General features: G+C 42.8%; 1 protein-coding gene across 1 annotated transcript in view; it reads right to left on the reverse strand.

Annotated features, from left to right (window-relative positions):
* Positions 1 to 16,987, reverse strand: part of RSPH3 (radial spoke head 3) — a 38,327-nt gene extending 21,340 nt beyond the window's left edge. Inside the window, exons 1-5 of the mRNA XM_066248400.1 lie at positions 16,617 to 16,987; positions 14,019 to 14,103; positions 5,153 to 5,285; positions 3,276 to 3,421; positions 2,093 to 2,296 (exon numbers count right to left, since the gene is read on the reverse strand). Coding sequence (XP_066104497.1) covers positions 2,093 to 2,296; positions 3,276 to 3,421; positions 5,153 to 5,285; positions 14,019 to 14,103; positions 16,617 to 16,702 — 654 coding nt within the window. The 5' untranslated portion in view covers positions 16,703 to 16,987. The remainder of the gene's footprint in view (positions 1 to 2,092; positions 2,297 to 3,275; positions 3,422 to 5,152; positions 5,286 to 14,018; positions 14,104 to 16,616) is intronic.
* Between the last annotated feature and the right edge of the window lie 641 nt (positions 16,988 to 17,628).

Below are 17,628 nucleotides of genomic sequence, written 5' to 3' on the forward strand. Positions count from 1 at the left end.
TATTTGTGTGTGTGTGTGTGTGTGTGTGTGTGTACACAGACAGCAAGGTGTCCATTAAAGGTTCATGTTTTCCATCAAGATTGCCAATAGCTAATAGGTACTGAACTCAGTAAAGAGAGGGAGCATATGGTAAAACTCATCTCCTGATCTATTTTCTTTCTGTGTGTGTGTGTGTGTGTGTGTGTGTGTGTGTGTGTGTGTCTCAGAGACAGAGAGAAGAGACAGAGAGGGACAGATAGGGTCAGACAGACAGGAAGGGAAAGAGATAAGCATCAATTCTTCCTTGTGGCACTTTAGTTGTTCATTGATTGCTTTCTCATATGTGCCTTGGGGGGGGGGCTACAGCAGAGTAAGTGACCTTTGCTCAAGCCATGACCATGGGGTCATGTCTATGATCCCATGCTCAAGCCAGCAACCGAGCCTGTGCTCAAGTGGATGAACCTGTGCTCAAGCTGGCGACCTCAGGGTTTCAAATCTGGGTCCTCCACGTCCCAGTCCACCACTCTATCTATCCACTGCACCACCACCTGGTCAGGCACCTAATCTATTTTCAAGTAAAAAAGTAAAACAATTTCAAGATACACATATTTGACTGTATGGATGATATCAAAGGATTATAAGTTATACATATTTTTATGTAGTACTATAAAGTATTGCTGATATGAAATTTTAGTTGCTGAGACATCTTCAGTTAAGAATCTTGGCCAATGATGTCTCATTTGAAATAACTCTCTGAAGTCATAAAGTTCCAAAAATTCTAACACCTCTTTTTCATTGTTGCTGCTTCTTGTAGACTATACAATATCTGTAAAGCTAATGGGCCATTTTTCTACTCTCATGTGCACTGGAAACATTATTTTCTAATTAATATATTTTCAAAGTTTAAGCAAATATAAATCTAGATTTTTATTCATTTTTTCATAATACATTTCCTAATAGTAAATAAACTAAAAAAATAAATCAGTATTCTTTGATAGATTTCACTGATTATTTCAACAAAGCTAATTTGGTCAGTGTTCATTTTATATTTGTAAACAAATAGTTTGCATTTGCACAGCCTTTACCCTAAGCCACATGCTCTTTACACAATTAATTATTCATTTTGGAGGGAAACTGAAAGCCCATTTAATTAGGTATTTAGTAGAAGATCCCGACAACGAAGCCTTTCAGTGCAGTAAGAGGGTCCTTGGGAAAGGAACTGTGTCAGGTACGAAGGCCCCTTTAGAATTCAGTTCTGCGGTGTCCAACAGATGCTGACGGCTACTCCAGGCCCACTGAGCCTCGTTTTTCCTCACTGGAGGTTAGTAGCATCTTTTAAAAGTTGGATTCCAAAGCTTTCCTTCTTAAAGGTTTTAAAATCCTATAGTCTAAAATATACTCTAAGGACCCAAGTGGTTCTGGTATGTCCTTAAGGGTATAGAGACGGGTCTGGCCACTGAGAAAGGACCCAAAAACTCTGTCTGGATCCTCTGCTTCTGATTTACCACCCATCTTGGGTATTTTCACATTTTCCTTCCACCTCTTCTGCCAGTTACTTACAGCAAGACCATGAATTTCTTTCACTAGGGCTCTTGGTGTGTATGTGAATTTAAGATTTTATTATTGATTTTAGAGAGAGGAGAAAAATAGAAAGAGAAAGAAAGAGAGAAAGGGAGGAAGGAGCAGGAAGCATCAACTTATAGCAGTTGCTTCTCGTATGTGCCTTGACCAGGCAAGCCCAGGGCTTCAAACCGGCGACCTCAGCATTCCAGGTCGAGGTTTTATTCACTGCGCCACCACAGGTCAGGGCTGGGGCTCTTGATATTTAACAGTGCCTTTCCATTGGGGCCTACACAATTTAAATGATTCCACTTGGGACTTTGGGGGAACTCTATTTCGGTACATTTATATATGCTGAAATTGAAAAAATGTAATTCAGTTCATAAAGGAGCTATGATCTACAGAACAGGAGAGACCTGGAGAACAAATACTCGAGTTTTTTTCCTAACACATTTCCAAAGGCCTTTAGCTCTGTAACATACCACATGTAATTGTGAATATAATTTGTTACCCAGCCAAAAGCCCGCCTAGGAAAGCAAAGCGGAGTCCCGACCTTTTCCTCCCGGTGTCGCCTCTCCTGCTCCTCCAGTCTCTGGACCTCGGCCAGCTCGAGGTTCCGGAGCTCATGGTAGGCGCGCTGGCTGGCCTTCAGGTTAGCCAGCTCCTCGTCCTCCTGCACTTCCAGGAGCGACTGCTCAATGATCTTCCCCACCAGGACCTCCAACATTGGTTTGACTTCAAGATCAAAGTCAAAGAGCTTCAGTGCACAAAACAAAGCAAATTTCAAATGGTCATCGTGAACTAAATGTCCCTTGAAACACCACCCAGAGCAGTAGCGATCAGGTACCACACGTGGAGTGCCTCCTGCGTGGACTATGCTGGTGCTTTAGTTACAGTTTCCAGTCCAGCATCAGCCTGCCCGCACAGGGTAGCATTTTGTTTATAGGCAAAACTGATTAAGTCAAAGTGATAAAGAGATCTTAGCAGTCATCAACATGAACCCTGAGACTCAACAATTTTAAGATCAAATTCTGAAACACAAGAGAAATATCTTTTTCTTATTCCCTGCCTTTCCTATTCATTTTTTTTTCTGGTTGTTTTTGATAATAGTTGAAAAACTAAGGAACCAGAGGAATGGCTATTAGGGTGATTTCTAGGATTCAGAGGCAATATACTCTGCTATGGAGCTTGTGAAGACTTATTTTATTTCCCAACTTCTATGAAAATTCTTTCAAGTTTCTTCAAGTCTTAAACCTCCTTTAAGCACTGTGTACATAAGTATTGCCTTCTCTTATATTTCATAAATTGGCCAATTTATACATTCCACATTGACCTGAAAATGTATTTTAGAACTTAACATAGACTGTTTTCATAAAAGTTATATAATCTATAAGCAACTCATAGTAGAATCTTTTATACCAGAGACATTATTTTTCCTTATTTGATACAAATCTACTTATAGTCATCCATTAAGCAAGTATGCAGACAAATAAAAATCAAAAACATAGCTAATGATTTATATTTCTGATCAGCAAAGAGGGGACATCAGAACATGGTATTTAAAAATGTTTCTGCGTACTTTAAGATAAAACTAGTAGAGATACATTTGGAAAGAAACACAGTCGGTAGGATCTTGGTGACCATGGAGGGGTTTGTACTCCTCTTTTGCTTTTAACTAAAGCTAACTTTGCCGATTTATAGTGAAGATGAAAGGAAGCCCAAATAACATACTGTACCTCTCCTCCCAGTATTTGGGTGCTCACATCCCGGCCGGTTTTGGCAGGAATAAAGAGTGGTGTTGGTGGTCTGTCCAAAAATGCATCTGTTTGGCACGCCACATAAACTTCTATTATGCGGTCAGCAATTTCTTCAAGGTATAATTCTAAGAAAATACCATACACATTGAGTTTGAAATTGTGATATTTTTTAAACATGTATCTGTATCGGAAACTTGAGCTCCTTCAAAATAGAATTAAATGAATCAGAAAGTAAGTCTTAGAAAGTGCTCAAGTGGCGGGGGGGGGGGGGGGGAGGGTGTTACATGTGGTACCAGGCAGTTTTATATATTTGGAAGACCATAGAGTCATCTAGGCTAGAATATTTATTGAAAAGTGTAATAGGGGATGGAAAGTTAATAATCCATCCAACTGAGGCCTGTAAGATAGTACACATATAAAGATTTGAAGATTCCTGCATATTTTAAATAATTATTCCCCACGGTACTATGTTACTTGATGTTCCCTCTAGCCCAGGGGTCGGAAACCTATAGCTTGCGAGCCAGATGTGGCTCTTTTGATGGCTGCATCTGGCTCACAGACAAATCTTTAATAAAAAAATAATAACGTTAAAAATATAAAACATTCTCATGTATTAGAATCCATTCATTTCCTACCACTCATGTTCATGGTTGCAGGTGGCTGGAGCCAATCACAGCTGTCCTCCAGGACAACACCAAATTTTTATTGGATAATGTGTAACATACACAGGTCGTTGTATGGCTCTCACGGAATTACATTTTAAAATATGTGGCGTTCATGGCTCTCTCAGCCAAAACAGTTCTCAACCCCTATAGATTATAAATAGTTACATAAAAACACATTTTGCCTTAGGAAAAATATATATGAGGCAAGAGCTGTATGGTATCACGCAAAGAACATGAGAATTGAAGTCAGATGTTGAACAAGGACCTAGCCAATTTCGGCCCTGGCCAGTTGGCTCAGTGGTAGAGTGTTGGCCCAGTGAAATCCCAGGTTCGATTCCCAGTCAGGGCATACAGGAGAAGCAACCATCTGCTTCTCCATTTTTCCCCTTCTCCTTTCTCTCTGTTTCTCTCTTCCCCTCCCACAGCCAAGGCTCCATTGGAGCAAAGTTGGCCTGGTTGCTGAGGATGACTCTATGGCCTCTGCCTTGGGCACTAGAATGGCTCCGGTTGCAATGGAGCAATGGCCTCCGATGGGCAGAGCACTGCCCCCTGGTGGGCATGCTGGGTGGATCCCAGTCGGGTACATGCAGGAGTCTGACTGCCTCCCAGCTTCTAACTTCAGAAAAATAAAAAACAAAACAAAAAAAATAAGAACCTAGCAATTATATCCTCCTTGGGCCTCAGTTTCTCTATCTGTATAGGGATCATAATCATCTGTCACCTGGAGCCTTTTACTAATAAATGCGATACACAGGTAAAGGGCCTGGTTTAGTCTCTGAGATACAGGAAAGACAACAAAAGGTGGCTACTGTTGTATCACTTAATGTTATTATAATATAAACATTAAGATTTATCTCTCACAGAATCACAACTCTCTTGGCTCATTCTAGACTTGGCCTCAAGGTAGTGAAAAGCGTGGGGTGGTTCTCTTCCTTTCACCCCTGCTACCCAGAGATAATTGGTGAGTGCACTCACCACCTTGGCTGGTGCAACGTGTAGCTTGTGTACCCAATATAATAATAAAACACAGTCTACGAATTATTTTAATGAATTGGCTTCTCCTACCCAGTGATTGGGGAAGTACTGGATAACAATGGATACATAAATAACATAAAGGCCAAAAAAGAAAGACCTAACTTAGAAAATGGAGCCAACCAAGGAGTCAGACGCCAAGGACACAGCCACACACACCTGTCTGCACATCCACATGCTTCCTGCCTTCCACGGGTTCCGGCGTGTGTGGTGTGAGCTGTTCTTGGGTTTGTTTTCTGGCAAAAGTCTTCTTCCTGGTCAACTGATGTCTCTGAAGATCTATATCATGGGACTGCCCATGTTGAGTGAAAAAAAGGCATCTAAAGTTTACAAAATATTTCTCAAAGAATATAGAACAACAACTGCAAAAGTGATTCCCAAAGAGTGTTAAGAGCACCTGTCCTCTATGGCTTCCTGATCTTCAGTGACCTGGTGCTTAAAAGTTTACTTGAATTATACCAGATAATTATAAAGGGGTCTGACAAAGAATAAAAATTACTTCAAACAACAACTGTGAAGTGGGTGTCAAATCTTATCTAGTTGTTTTTCCTCATTGAGGCATTTGTACCATGATTTCCTCTCGTGCCTAGTAACATAGTGTACTTATAAAACTATTTGGGTATAATAAATTTTAATATAGTGTTAAGCAAATGAAAAGCACTAAGATTATTTTTTTATTTTTCAATTACAGTTGACATTCAATATTACTTTATACTAGTTTCAGGTGTCCATCATAGTGGTTAGACATTTATATAATTTACAAAGTGATTCCTCAGATAAGCCTAGTACCCACTTGGCATCACACATTGTTATTACAATATTATTATTGACTCTTTTACCTTAGTCCAAACACACAAATTCATAAAACAGTAACTTTTTGTCCAAGTGCACAGAACAGTAACTATAAGATCAAAACTATAGGCCCTGGCCGGTTGGCTCAGCGGTAGAGCGTCGGCCTGGCGTGCGGGGGACCCGGGTTCAATTCCCGGCCAGGGCACATAGGAGAAGCGCCCATTTGCTTCTCCATCCCCCCTCCTTCCTCTCTGTCTCTCTCTTCCCCTCCCGCAGCCAAGGCTCCATTGGAGCAAAGATGGCCCGGGCGCTGGGGATGGCTCCTTGGCCTCTGCCCCAGGCGCTAGAGTGGCTCTGGTCGCGGCAGAGCAACGCCCCGGAGAGGCAGAGCATGGCCCCCCTGGTGGGCAGAGTGTGGCCCCTGGTGGGCGTGCCGGGTGGATCCCGGTCGGGCGCATGCAGGAGTCTGTCTGACTGTCTCTCCCCGTTTCCAGCTTCAGAAAAATACAAAAACAAACAAACCAAAAAACCCCCAAAATAATCCTGTAATTATTCAGAGCAGTTTGCACTATTTGGAGGTCCTTGGATTTTGTTTATGTATCTCATTTTGAAATCATTCTCTAATCTGTCTTATCCCAAGGCAAATATGAAAACAGTGGAAAATCATGAAAATACTATGCATGAAAAGACTCTTGATATTTAAAATTAGAATTGAGAATGTTTTACTTGGCCCTGGCTGGTTGGCTCAGTGGTAGAGCGTCGGCCTGGCATGCAGGAGTCCCGGGTTTGATTCCCGGCCAGGGCACACAGGAGAAGCGCCAATCTGCTTCTCCACCCCTCCCCCTCTCCTTCCTCTCTGACTCTCTCTTCCCCTCCCGCAGCTGAGGCTCCATTGGAGCAAAAAGTTGGCCCAAGTGCTGAGGATGGCTCTGTGGCCTCTGCCTCAGGTGCTAGAATGGCTCTAGTTGCAACAGAGCGACACCCCCTCGTGGGCGTGCCGGGTGGATCCCAGTTGGGCGCATGCGGGAGTCTGTCTGACTGCCTCCCCGTTTCCAACTTAAAAAAAAAAAAAAAAAAGAGAATGTTTTACTTAAAATGAGAATGTAGTAACACTAAAGTGTTTTTTTTTTTTAAACAACAACACTATAATCACATATCCCTAAGGCAATGGCTACTGTCATTTAAATGCATATATATATTTTTTAGTTGTGGTGATACCATGCACTTATACTATTTCTCTAATGTAACACTATCATAGTAGAAACAAAAGCATGGACTCTGAAGCTCAAATTCCAACTCCTCAGTTTATTAATTACTAGGATTAGTAAAGCTTGAACTAATAACCTAAGTTTTCAGATACTCAGTTTTCTCATCTGTACAATGGAAATACTAATGACATTTATCAAAGGCTTTGGTTGTAAGGAACAAATCAAATGATACTGTAACAAGCCTAAGACAATGTCTGATATAGAATAGCTCCTACATAGTTGCCATTTCCTCTTATTATAAGATAAAATAACCACTTTATCCCCCACTAAAAAAATCACCTATAATTTTATTTTTCTAATTAACTAATATCATTTTGGGAACTTTTCTTTTCTTTGTGTATATATGCTACATTATTATAAATATGCTTTTTTTTCATTTTCTTAATGAAAGAGAATTATAGTCATGTGCTATAATAATGTTTTTGGTCAACAATATGATGGGGGTCCCATAAAATTATAAAGTTGTTGAAAAATTCCTATCACCTAGTGACACTGTAGCCACTGCAACTCTGTGGCACAGCACATCACTCGTGCTCATGGCGACCCTGGTGTGAACAAACCCAGTATGCCGCTGTATAAGAGTATATACTTGATAACGATAATAAAAGGCTGTTACTGGCTTATGTGTTTACCACACTATATATTTTTTAATTTTTAATTAATTTATTTAATTTCCGAAGTGAGAATCAGGGAGGCAGACAGACTCCCACATGCACCCAAATGGGATCCACCTGGCATGCCCACCAGGAGGCGATACTCTGCCCATCTGAGGCGTTGCTCTGTTGCAACAGGAGCCATTCTAGCGCCTGAGGCGGAGACCATGGAGCCATCCTCAGCACCCAGGCCAACTTTGTTCCAATGGAGCCTTGGCTGCGGGCAGAGAAAAGAGAGACAAAGAGAAAGGAGAGGGGGAAGCATATGATGCTTCTCCTGTGTGCCCTGACTGAGAATCGAACCCGGGACTTCCACATAACGGGTGGATGCTCTACCACTGAGCCACCGGCCAGGGCTGGCATACTATATTTTTATCATTTTTTTTCTTCATAAAAGGGAGAGGCAGGAAGGGAAAGAGAATGAGAAGCATCAACTCATAGTTGCTTCTACTTTAGTTTTGCACCAATTGCTTCTTGTACGTGCCTTGACCAGGGCCAAGCCAGTGTCTCCTTGCTCAAGCCTGTGACCTTTGGGCTCAAACTGGCGAGGTTTGAGTCCTGTGGACAATGCCCTGCTCAAGCCAGCGACCTGGTGCTGATGAACCCGTGCTCAGAACCAGCAACCTTGGGGCTTCAAACCAGCGACCTCAGAGTTCTGGGTTGATGCTTTACCCACTGTGCCACCACTGGTCAGGCTAGAATGTACTCTTTCTACTTAGAAAAAAAATGTTTGTCATAAAACAGTGTGTCGTACTGTGTGGCCTCAATCAGCCCCATGCATCTCATGTTTATTGTGTTTCTGATTGCATCATTTTCTCCTGTGCTTGATTTAATCTCATCTTATTTCGTACAATAACATGCTGCGCAGGCTTGTAGCCCAGGAGCCACGAGCTATTCCGGATAGCCCAGGTGTGGGCTGGCTGTCCTGTCCAGGTCTGAGCAAGTGCGCTCTGTGATGTTCGCACAACATTGCCTAACAAGGCACTTCTCAGAACACACCCTGTTGTTAAGCGGGCCATAACTGTATCCATTTCAGCTCTTGAAAGATTTGGGGTAATATAAAACACAAGGAACAGAATGCCTAACTTAACTCTTTCAGGTTCTAATTTTAAAAAATTTTAAAGTTTTATTTTGAAATAATTCACAGGAGGTTGCCAAAATAGTAGATTGAGTCCTTGGTACACTTCACCCAGCTTTTTACAATGGTAGCTTTTTCCAAAGTATATATATTTTATACACTTGTAGCATAACATAAAAATCAAGAAACCAACACTAGTAAAATATTAACAGATCTTACTCAGTTTTCATTTTTTACACGCGTTGACTTGTGTCTGTGGATACACAGTTCTATGTGGTTTCGTCCCTAACACAGATGTGGGTAGCTGCCACCGCAGTTGAGATAGAGCCTGTTTTGTTAACACAAAGGGGCTCCTCTGGGTATTCCTGCGTATTTCTCCCAAGTGCCACCTTCATCTCTGTTCCCTGGCAACCACTCATCAGTTCTCCATCCCTACAGCTTTGGCTTTTTGAGGCTCTTCCATACAAGGAATCATGCTGTATGTCATCTTTTAAGAATGGCTTTTTTCACTAAGTGAAATGTCCTTGAGATCCCGGCAGACTGTTACATGTATTGCCAGTTCAATCCTCTTTGTTACTACTGAGTAGCACTTGGTTGTATGGATGGACCAGGTTTGCTTAAGCATTTACCTAGTGAAAGACACTAGAATGTTTTCAGTTTTTGGCTATTATGAATAAGCCTGCTATGAATGTTCATTCATGTTCAGGTTAATATGTGAATATAAGTTCCCATTGCTCTGGGATAAACATCTAAGGACGCAAATAGTAAGTGCTTGCTGGTTTTCTTAGGTAGCTACTTAAAAAAGTTCCCGAGTGAATGTGCGCTGTGCATCCCCATCAGCAATGGACAGGAGGTCCAGCTGCTCCCCACCCTCCCCAACACTTGTTGTTACCACTATTTAAAAACTTAGCATTTCTAGCCTGACCAGGCGGTGGTGCAGTGGATAGAGCGTCCGACTAGGACACAGAGGACCCAGGTTTGAGACCCTGAGGTTGCTGGCTTGAGCGCAGGCTCATCTGGCTTGAGCGTGAGCTCACCAGCTTGAGCGTGGGATCACAGACATGACCCCATGGTCTCTGGCTTAAGCCCAAAAGTCGCTGGCTTGAGCCCAAGGTCACTGGCTTGAGCCCAAGGTCGCTGGGTTGAGCCCAAGGTCACTGGCTTGAGCCCAAGGTCGCTGGGTTGAGCAAGGAGTCACTCTCTCTGCTGTAGCTCCCCCCCATGCCTGTCAAGGTACAAATGAGAAAGCAATCAGTGAACAGCTAAGTTGCCACAACAAAGAACTGATGCTTCACATCTCTCTCCCTTTGTCTGTCTGTCCCTATCTGTCCCTCTCTCTCTCTCTCTGCCTCTGTCAAAAAAAAAAAATTATTAGCATTTCTAAATAGTGTATAGCAATGGCATAACAGGTATGTAGTTGTGGTTCTAATTTGTATTTCCCTAATGACTAATAATGTTGATTTTTTTAACGTGCTTACTTGCCATCCAAATCTCTTTGGCAAAATATCTGGCCATGTCTTTTGACTATTTTGAATTGGATTGGTTTTTATTTTTACTTTTTTACTTTTGAGAGTTCTTTATATATTTCAAATATAAGACCTTTGTTGGATATGTGGCTTGCAAATATTTTCTTCCAGTTTGTAGCTTTTTGTACTTTTTTTTTTTTGTATTTTTCTGAAGTAAAAAGCAGGGAGGCAGACAGACAGACTCCCACATGCGCCAGACCTGGATCCACCCGGCATGCCCACCAGGGGACGATGCTCTGCCCATCTGGGGCATTGTTCCTTTGCAACTGGAGCCATTCTAACACCTGAGGCGGAGTCCATGGAGCCATCCTTAGAGTCCGCGCCAACTTTGCTTCAATGGAGCCTTGTTTATAGGAGGGAAAGAGAGATAGAGAGGAGAGGGGGAGGAGTGGAGAGGTATATGGGCACTTCTCCTGTGTGCCCTGGGACTTCCACACGCTGGGCCGATGCTCTACCGCTGAGCCAACTGGCCAGGGCTGTTTTTTGTACTTTTACAAGGATTTTCACATTACCAAGTTTTAAATTTTCATAAAGTCCAATTTATTATCTTCATTCTTTGGGCAGTGCTTTGCATATCATACCTAAGAATTCTTTGCTTAGTCCTAGATTCTGAAGGTTTGTCCCTAAAAGTTTGTTTTACATTTTACATCTAAACTCAGGATCCATTTGAATTAACTGTTGCTTATGGTGTAAGGTTTAGGTTGTGGTTCACTTAATTTGTTTTGGTCTATGGATGTTCAGCTGCTCCAATACCATTTATTGAAAAAGCTGTCTTCCGTCCATTGAACTGCTTTCATCCCTTTGTCAAAAATTAGTTGGGTGTATTGTGCTGGTATATTTCTGAGCTCTCTATTCTGTTCTAATGGTCCCTGTATCTATTCTTCCACCAGTAGTACCCTGTTTTGATACAATTACTACTATCATATTTGATAAGTCTTAACATAGGGTAGAGTAATTCTTCCCACTGTATTCTTTTTTTCCAAAATGGTTTTTAACTATTTTAGTTCCTTTGCCTTTCCATATAAGTTTTAGACTATGCTTGTCCAGCTCTACATAAATCTTGCTGGGATTTTGATAGAAACTGTTATTCTTCTAGATCAATTTGGGAAGAATTCACATCTTCACAATGGTGAGTCTTTCAATCCGTGCACCTGGTATGTCTTTCCATTTCTTTAGATTGTCTTTAGTTTCTTCCATCAGCATCTTGTGATTTTTATCCTGCGTGCCCTACGTGTGTTTTGATTTATATCGAGGCATTACAGGTTTTTGAAGTGACTGTAAATGGTATTGCGTTTTACATTTTGTTTCGTGTTCCTTTCCAGTGTACAGAAATATGACTGATCTTCGTGTTTTGATCTTGTATGCTGTGATGTTGCCCAACCCAATGATTAGTTCTAGGTCTTTCTGTAGATTCAGTGGGATTTTCTATGTAGACAATCATGTCACCTGCAGTCAGGGTCAGTCTTCCTTCCTCCTTTCTGGTCTGGATCTAGCGTTGGCTGGAACTTCTGGTACTATGTTGACTAAGGGTGACGGGTGTAGGCCCTTCGACTTGTTCCGTCTAAGGGGAGAGAGCAGTCCCTTTTCCCCATTCATTATGATATGAGCTGCATGCTCTTCATCAAGTTGAGGAAACCCTCTCAGTTCTTTTTTATTATTATTATTATTTAAGATTTTATTTATTGATTTTATTGGGTGGGGGAAGTGAGAAGTATCAACTCATAGTTGTGTCACTTCGGTTGTTCATTGATCGCTTGTCACATGTGCCTCGACCAGGCGAGACCAGGGTTTCTATCTGGCGACCTTGGCATTCCAGGTCAGCGCTTTACCCACTGGCTCTCCTCAATTCTTAACTTGCTGTGTTTATCATGAATAAGCATTGAATTCTGTTAAAATACTTTTTCTGCATCAACAAAGGCGACCGTGGGATGTTTCTTGTTAACCTGTTGGCAGGGTGGATGACACCGACTCACAAATGCTGGGACACCGCTGTGCCCTGGAATAATCCCACTTGATCACGGCATGTAGCTCTTTCCATGCATTGCTGGATTCTATCTGCTCGGGTGTTGTTGAGGGTTTTGTACGTACACTCCCACGATAGCGCCTGGCCTAGAGTTTTGTTATTACTTGCTTTGATTTGGGAATCAGGGCCATCGGCCTCATAAAGTAAGTTGGGAAGTATTCCGTCCTCTTTGATTTTCTGGAAGAGGTTGTGTGGAACTGATGCACATTCTTTTGCACATGTTGGGTAGAGTTCTCCAGGGAAATTACCTGGGCCTGGAGATTTCTTTGGGGAATGGGGACACTTTAAAATCAGAAATTCGAGCTATGGCCACCTCCAGCACGGATGAGTCAGCTTTTTTAGTTCGTGTCCTCCATTCCTTAGCCCCTCACAGTCTGTCCCTCTCCCTGTCCTTTCCACTTGGGAGATAAGCTGGTCTTTTCAACACACCTCGCTCCCTGGTCGCCAGATGAGAAAATGGAGGCTCATGGAGATTAAGGAGAAAGGGATTGAAGGTCTAAACCCAGGGCACTACAGGCATACACAATGCCTCTCATTATGATGCATGGAAGAAACTGTTATCATCCTGAACATCAGCATCAGCTGTAGCATTACCATCATCTGCTCACTGAAAATATGTGGAAACTGCAAGCAACTTTTTCTGGAAGTGACTCCGAAGAAAATCTCCATTTGACCTCATCTGACCAGGAAAGAGCTGAGCCCGCTCTGGCAGTGGGAACAGAATATTGCAACATGGGATTTTTCTTTTTTTTTTTTTGGTTCTGGCCTTTTCAAGTTTGGCAAACACAAACATCCCCACCCTGTGACTTGTAGAAAGCAGAAGCTCAAAACACTAGTCTTCAATCTATACCCAATTCTATCAGTGGTTAAAATAGAAAAAAAAAGTACTGTAAAATTCTTTACCTACCAAAAAATCAAGAAATTCACAATATTGCATTTTAAGGGACTTTCAGTTACATATAGGACCTGATCAATTGTTTTGTCTTTAGCTTCCAATTTAAAAAGGGTTTTCCCACCACAATAATATATTTGAGTGTTAAGTTATACTTTCTTCCTTAAATACATAAATTTATTTAATGACACAAATTACCAGGTATTCAATGATCATAATTATGATTAGAGCTCATGCAGAATGTGTTACATAAAAAGGATGGTTTAAGAAATGTCACAAAGGACATTATATTTATACTTCTATGTTACTCCCACCATTGGGATATAAGAAATGAATAAGCAAAAAGAGATAGAGCAAATGAGAGAGAAGAAAAAAGGTTGACAGTTACAGAATAAAAGGGCAAAAAGCAGTTGGCAGGTTTAGAATAATGCATGTTCAAATTTTTAAAGCTACCTCAGGACTTCCTAGATTCCTTGCATATTACTTTCTCACTACTAACCAATTATGGCTTTTTTAGTTGGTCAAAATGTATTTACCTGGATTCTATAAATACCTCCCTGTTTCCATGTCAATATTTACCCCAAGGCCATGTCTTTCTGGAACACCCCATATTTGATCTTTTACTGGCTTGAGAGGTTGGAAATAAAAAACATCTTATTTTTCCAACTTCAAAAAAAAAATCAGAAATTCAATTTCCTTAACAGATATAAGACCGTTCATTTTTCTAGAATCCATTTTTCTTTTGTTGTGTGAAGGTCTCGGTCTGCAGCAGACGGGAAGGGGAAGGACTCACCGGCGTGGCGTGCAGAGCGTACGTGTTGCCTCGGATCACCCGCCTGTCGTACATGATGTTCCCGTAGGGTGGAGGCTCCTCCGTTCTGTAAAAGAGCAGATTCTCAACAGCCGCGTAATACATGGTACTAACTAGGAAGTCAACTCACTTTTTTTTGTTTTACAGAGACAGAGAGAGGGATAGATAGGGACAGACAGACAGGAATGGAGAGAAATGAGAAGCATCAATCATCAATTCTTCGTTGCGGTTCCTTAGTTGTTCACTGATTGCTTTCTCATATGTGCCTTGACCGTGGGCCTTCGGCAGACCGAGTAACCCCTTGCTCAAGCCAGCAACCTTGAGTCCAAGCTGGTGAGCTTTGCTCAAACCAGATGAGTCCGCGCTCAAGCTGGTGACCTCGGGGTCTCAAACCTGGGTCCTCCGCATCCCAGTCCTATGCTCTATCCACTGCGCCACTGCCTAGTCAGGCTCAACTCATTTTTATACAATTTTATTTCATGAATGATTTGAGAGAGAGAGAAAGCGGGGGTGGGGGGGTGAGGAGAAACACCAATTTGTTGTTCTGCTTATTTATGCCCAGATGGGCCGATTCTTACACGTGCCCAGACGGGGAAGAGACCCACAACCTGGGCGTGTCGGGATGGTGCTCTAACCAACTGAGCTCCCCAGTCAGGGCAAAGTCAACTCACTTTTAAAAAGACTTAGACTAAGATGAAAATATTTAAAGAAATAGATTTTTGTTTTAGCACAGTCCAAAAAATGAGACAAAGGCTACCACTTACACAATGTTTATTTTATGACAGGCCCTTCATATGTTATTTTATTTATTGCTCACAATAAGCTTCAAGTTGGGAAATAGCAGTCCACTCAAAAAGGAGTCTGCTAGGAAGTGGCAGGGCTGGGCTTAGGCTGTAAAACATTTCTTAACATTAAAAGTTGACAAGGGGCCTGACTTCAAAAACTGACAAAAGTTCAATCCGAGGACTGAAAAGTTACATAAATAGAATCAGGCTTAATGAAATAAAACAAGTTAAATTTCTCATTGTTCTTTAACTTCAAAGATCTTTTTAAATTATAGTTTTCAATATTAACAAAATTTTAATTTGCAGCCTAATGATCAATAGTGAAAAATACAGCTGATATTGTCACTCAAAGTGCTTTAAATGGTATTCTACTTAGGGCTATGAAACCAAATACTAATCTATACCAATAACAGGACTCTGTCAGAGACAACGTTGAGAAGGGTAGTGAATTGCTTATTCATCATATATTGAAACCACAATTGGATAACCCGACTTCACATGACTTAGCACTCCGGCACGCTGCACTCACTGCTCCTTGTACTTTTCCTCCCAGCAGTGCTCAGAGCAGCTGGCCGCTCCACACTGAAGCCCTCCCTTTTCTCCACCACCTCTAAACACTGTGACACAGACATACTCTTCTGATTGTTCTTCTGTGCCTTCTCCAACGACTCTTTCTCGGCCTGTGTCTGTAACTATTTAAAGGCACCAGAAGTGCTTTTGGAAGGAGTACCTTTTGAAATTGAATCCTTTTATAATATAAATAGTCCTCCTCTAAGTTTAAATTTTCTATTTTGGTTTCCTTAAAAGTGATAGGTGCTTCTTATTAAAAATGTCTTTATTGGCCCTAGCTGGTTGGCTCAGTGGATAGTGTGTCAGCCCAGTGTGCGGCCATCCTGGGTTCCATCCCTGGTCAGGGCACACAGGAGAAGCAACCATCTGCTTCTGTCCCCCTCTCTCTCCCCTTCTCTCCCTCTCCTTCTCTGTAGCCATGACTGGACTGGTTCCAGCGAGGGCCCCAGTCTGCCCATGGATAGAGAGTGTCTATCTCCCCTCCTCTCATTTAAAAAAATAGTCTTTATTTGTCAGAATGAGATAATTATGAATTTGGACTCAGATTTTGAAATAAGCATCATGAGTTATAATTTAGCAATTGAATTGAGTGCTTACTATGTCTCAGGCAGGGTTCTAATTGGACAAAAGACACAAAGGTTCCTGCTTCCACGTAACTTTCATTGTTAAGTTCTGCTGATTCCAAAATTTGAGGCTTATCAAAAGAACTTCAAGAAAACCGTAAGGATCACGGCCCTTTCTAAATATGGATATTTGAATATAAGCAAAGCCATATTAATGTAATGATTGGGGTCCAGCATGAAAGGGTCGCCTGATTCTTGACCAAAGACTCGGTGTGGCTCCCTTTTGGCCATGCCATTTACGTTTGTGACAATTTTTTGTACCTGTTTCCCTATCTGCACGGTGATGTTATCAAACCAAGCCCTGAGGACTCGGTTAGAAAATGTATGTCAACGCCCTTAGAAAGGTGCTTGACATTTAGTTGGCCAACAATAAACATCAGTTGACTCAAACTTTGTGAAATAAATCCGCCACCCATTACCCCTGTAAGATAACAAACGGAGGTCCCCACGCCCTCCGGCCTGCACCCCACCACGCCGCGAGAGCCCTGGAGGGGAGCTGACTCGGGCAGCGCGTGGCGGAGGGAAAGCAGCACGGGCAGGCTTTACCAGGGCGAAGGGGCCGGTGGGGGTGGGCGGGGCCACAGGGCTGGTGGCTCACTCACGGCTCCATCAGGTTGTCCCGGTAACGCCGGCGCCGGCAGGGCACGGCCCGGGGCCGGCTGGAGAATGTGTACAGGTGGGTGCCCATGGTCGGAGAGCCGCGGTCAGCCAACGTGGAGGCCGTCGAAGCACGGCTGGAGTCCAAGCACTTCGCTTTCGATGGAACGGGGCTTCGCAGCAGCAGGTGGACGCTAAGGCGTCATGGGAACCGGGGAGGTTTACGTTGTGCAAGGGCAGGGATTCCGGGACGCGAGGAGAGTTGTCCAGAAAGAAAGCGGGCGAGAAGGGAGGATGCCAGGGCGAGGGGTGGGAGCTACACTCGGCTGGCTGAAGGGAGCAGAGAGCGCGTCCGCGGCGTCCTCAACGGTTGCCCAGCCACGCCAAATTCCGCCTGGGGCGGGACCTGCAGGCGGGGGCGGGACCTCAGGCAATTTCGAGGCGCTGGATTCGCGACTAGGCGCCCCCCGCTCGCGCACTTCCGGCCCTCGACTCCGCCCACCGCACCTGGCAGATGCGCCTGCGCGTTAGCAGCTCTAGGGCTAGAAAGGTGGGCGTGGAGCTCTCTGCTGTGTCCTGGGGGAACTAGGCGGTGGTCCCCAGCTCCATTTGGGAATGTGATTTCGGGGGCTAGTGTTGGCGCCATTGCCCTAGGCCCATGTGCCTTTGCACCAGCCTTTCGACTGAAAAAGGGTGGTAGTAGTAGCACATGAATTTGTAAGTTTTTGCCACCAGGTGTCACTAATTCTTTGTTAGCTTTTAGTAAAATATATATTTTAGTAAGTAAAATAATTGCAGCACAAGTATACCTTGCATTAAAGGAAATACTATTTTAAAAAATCACATCTACAAAGTAGACCAATTAGAAGGTAGTTATTTGTGTTGTGAAAAGGTTTCCTTTCAAGAGCCAGTCTCTCCAGAATATTGACACGTGTAAGTGTGTGTACAAGGACGCTGACAGCAATAGGCAAGGAGTCTGCAGACCAGCGGCGTGGCTTTAAGGCACTGGATTTGGAG

Source organism: Saccopteryx bilineata, chromosome 12 (genome assembly GCF_036850765.1).
Source record: "Saccopteryx bilineata isolate mSacBil1 chromosome 12, mSacBil1_pri_phased_curated, whole genome shotgun sequence".
Taxonomy (NCBI): domain Eukaryota; kingdom Metazoa; phylum Chordata; class Mammalia; order Chiroptera; family Emballonuridae; genus Saccopteryx; species Saccopteryx bilineata.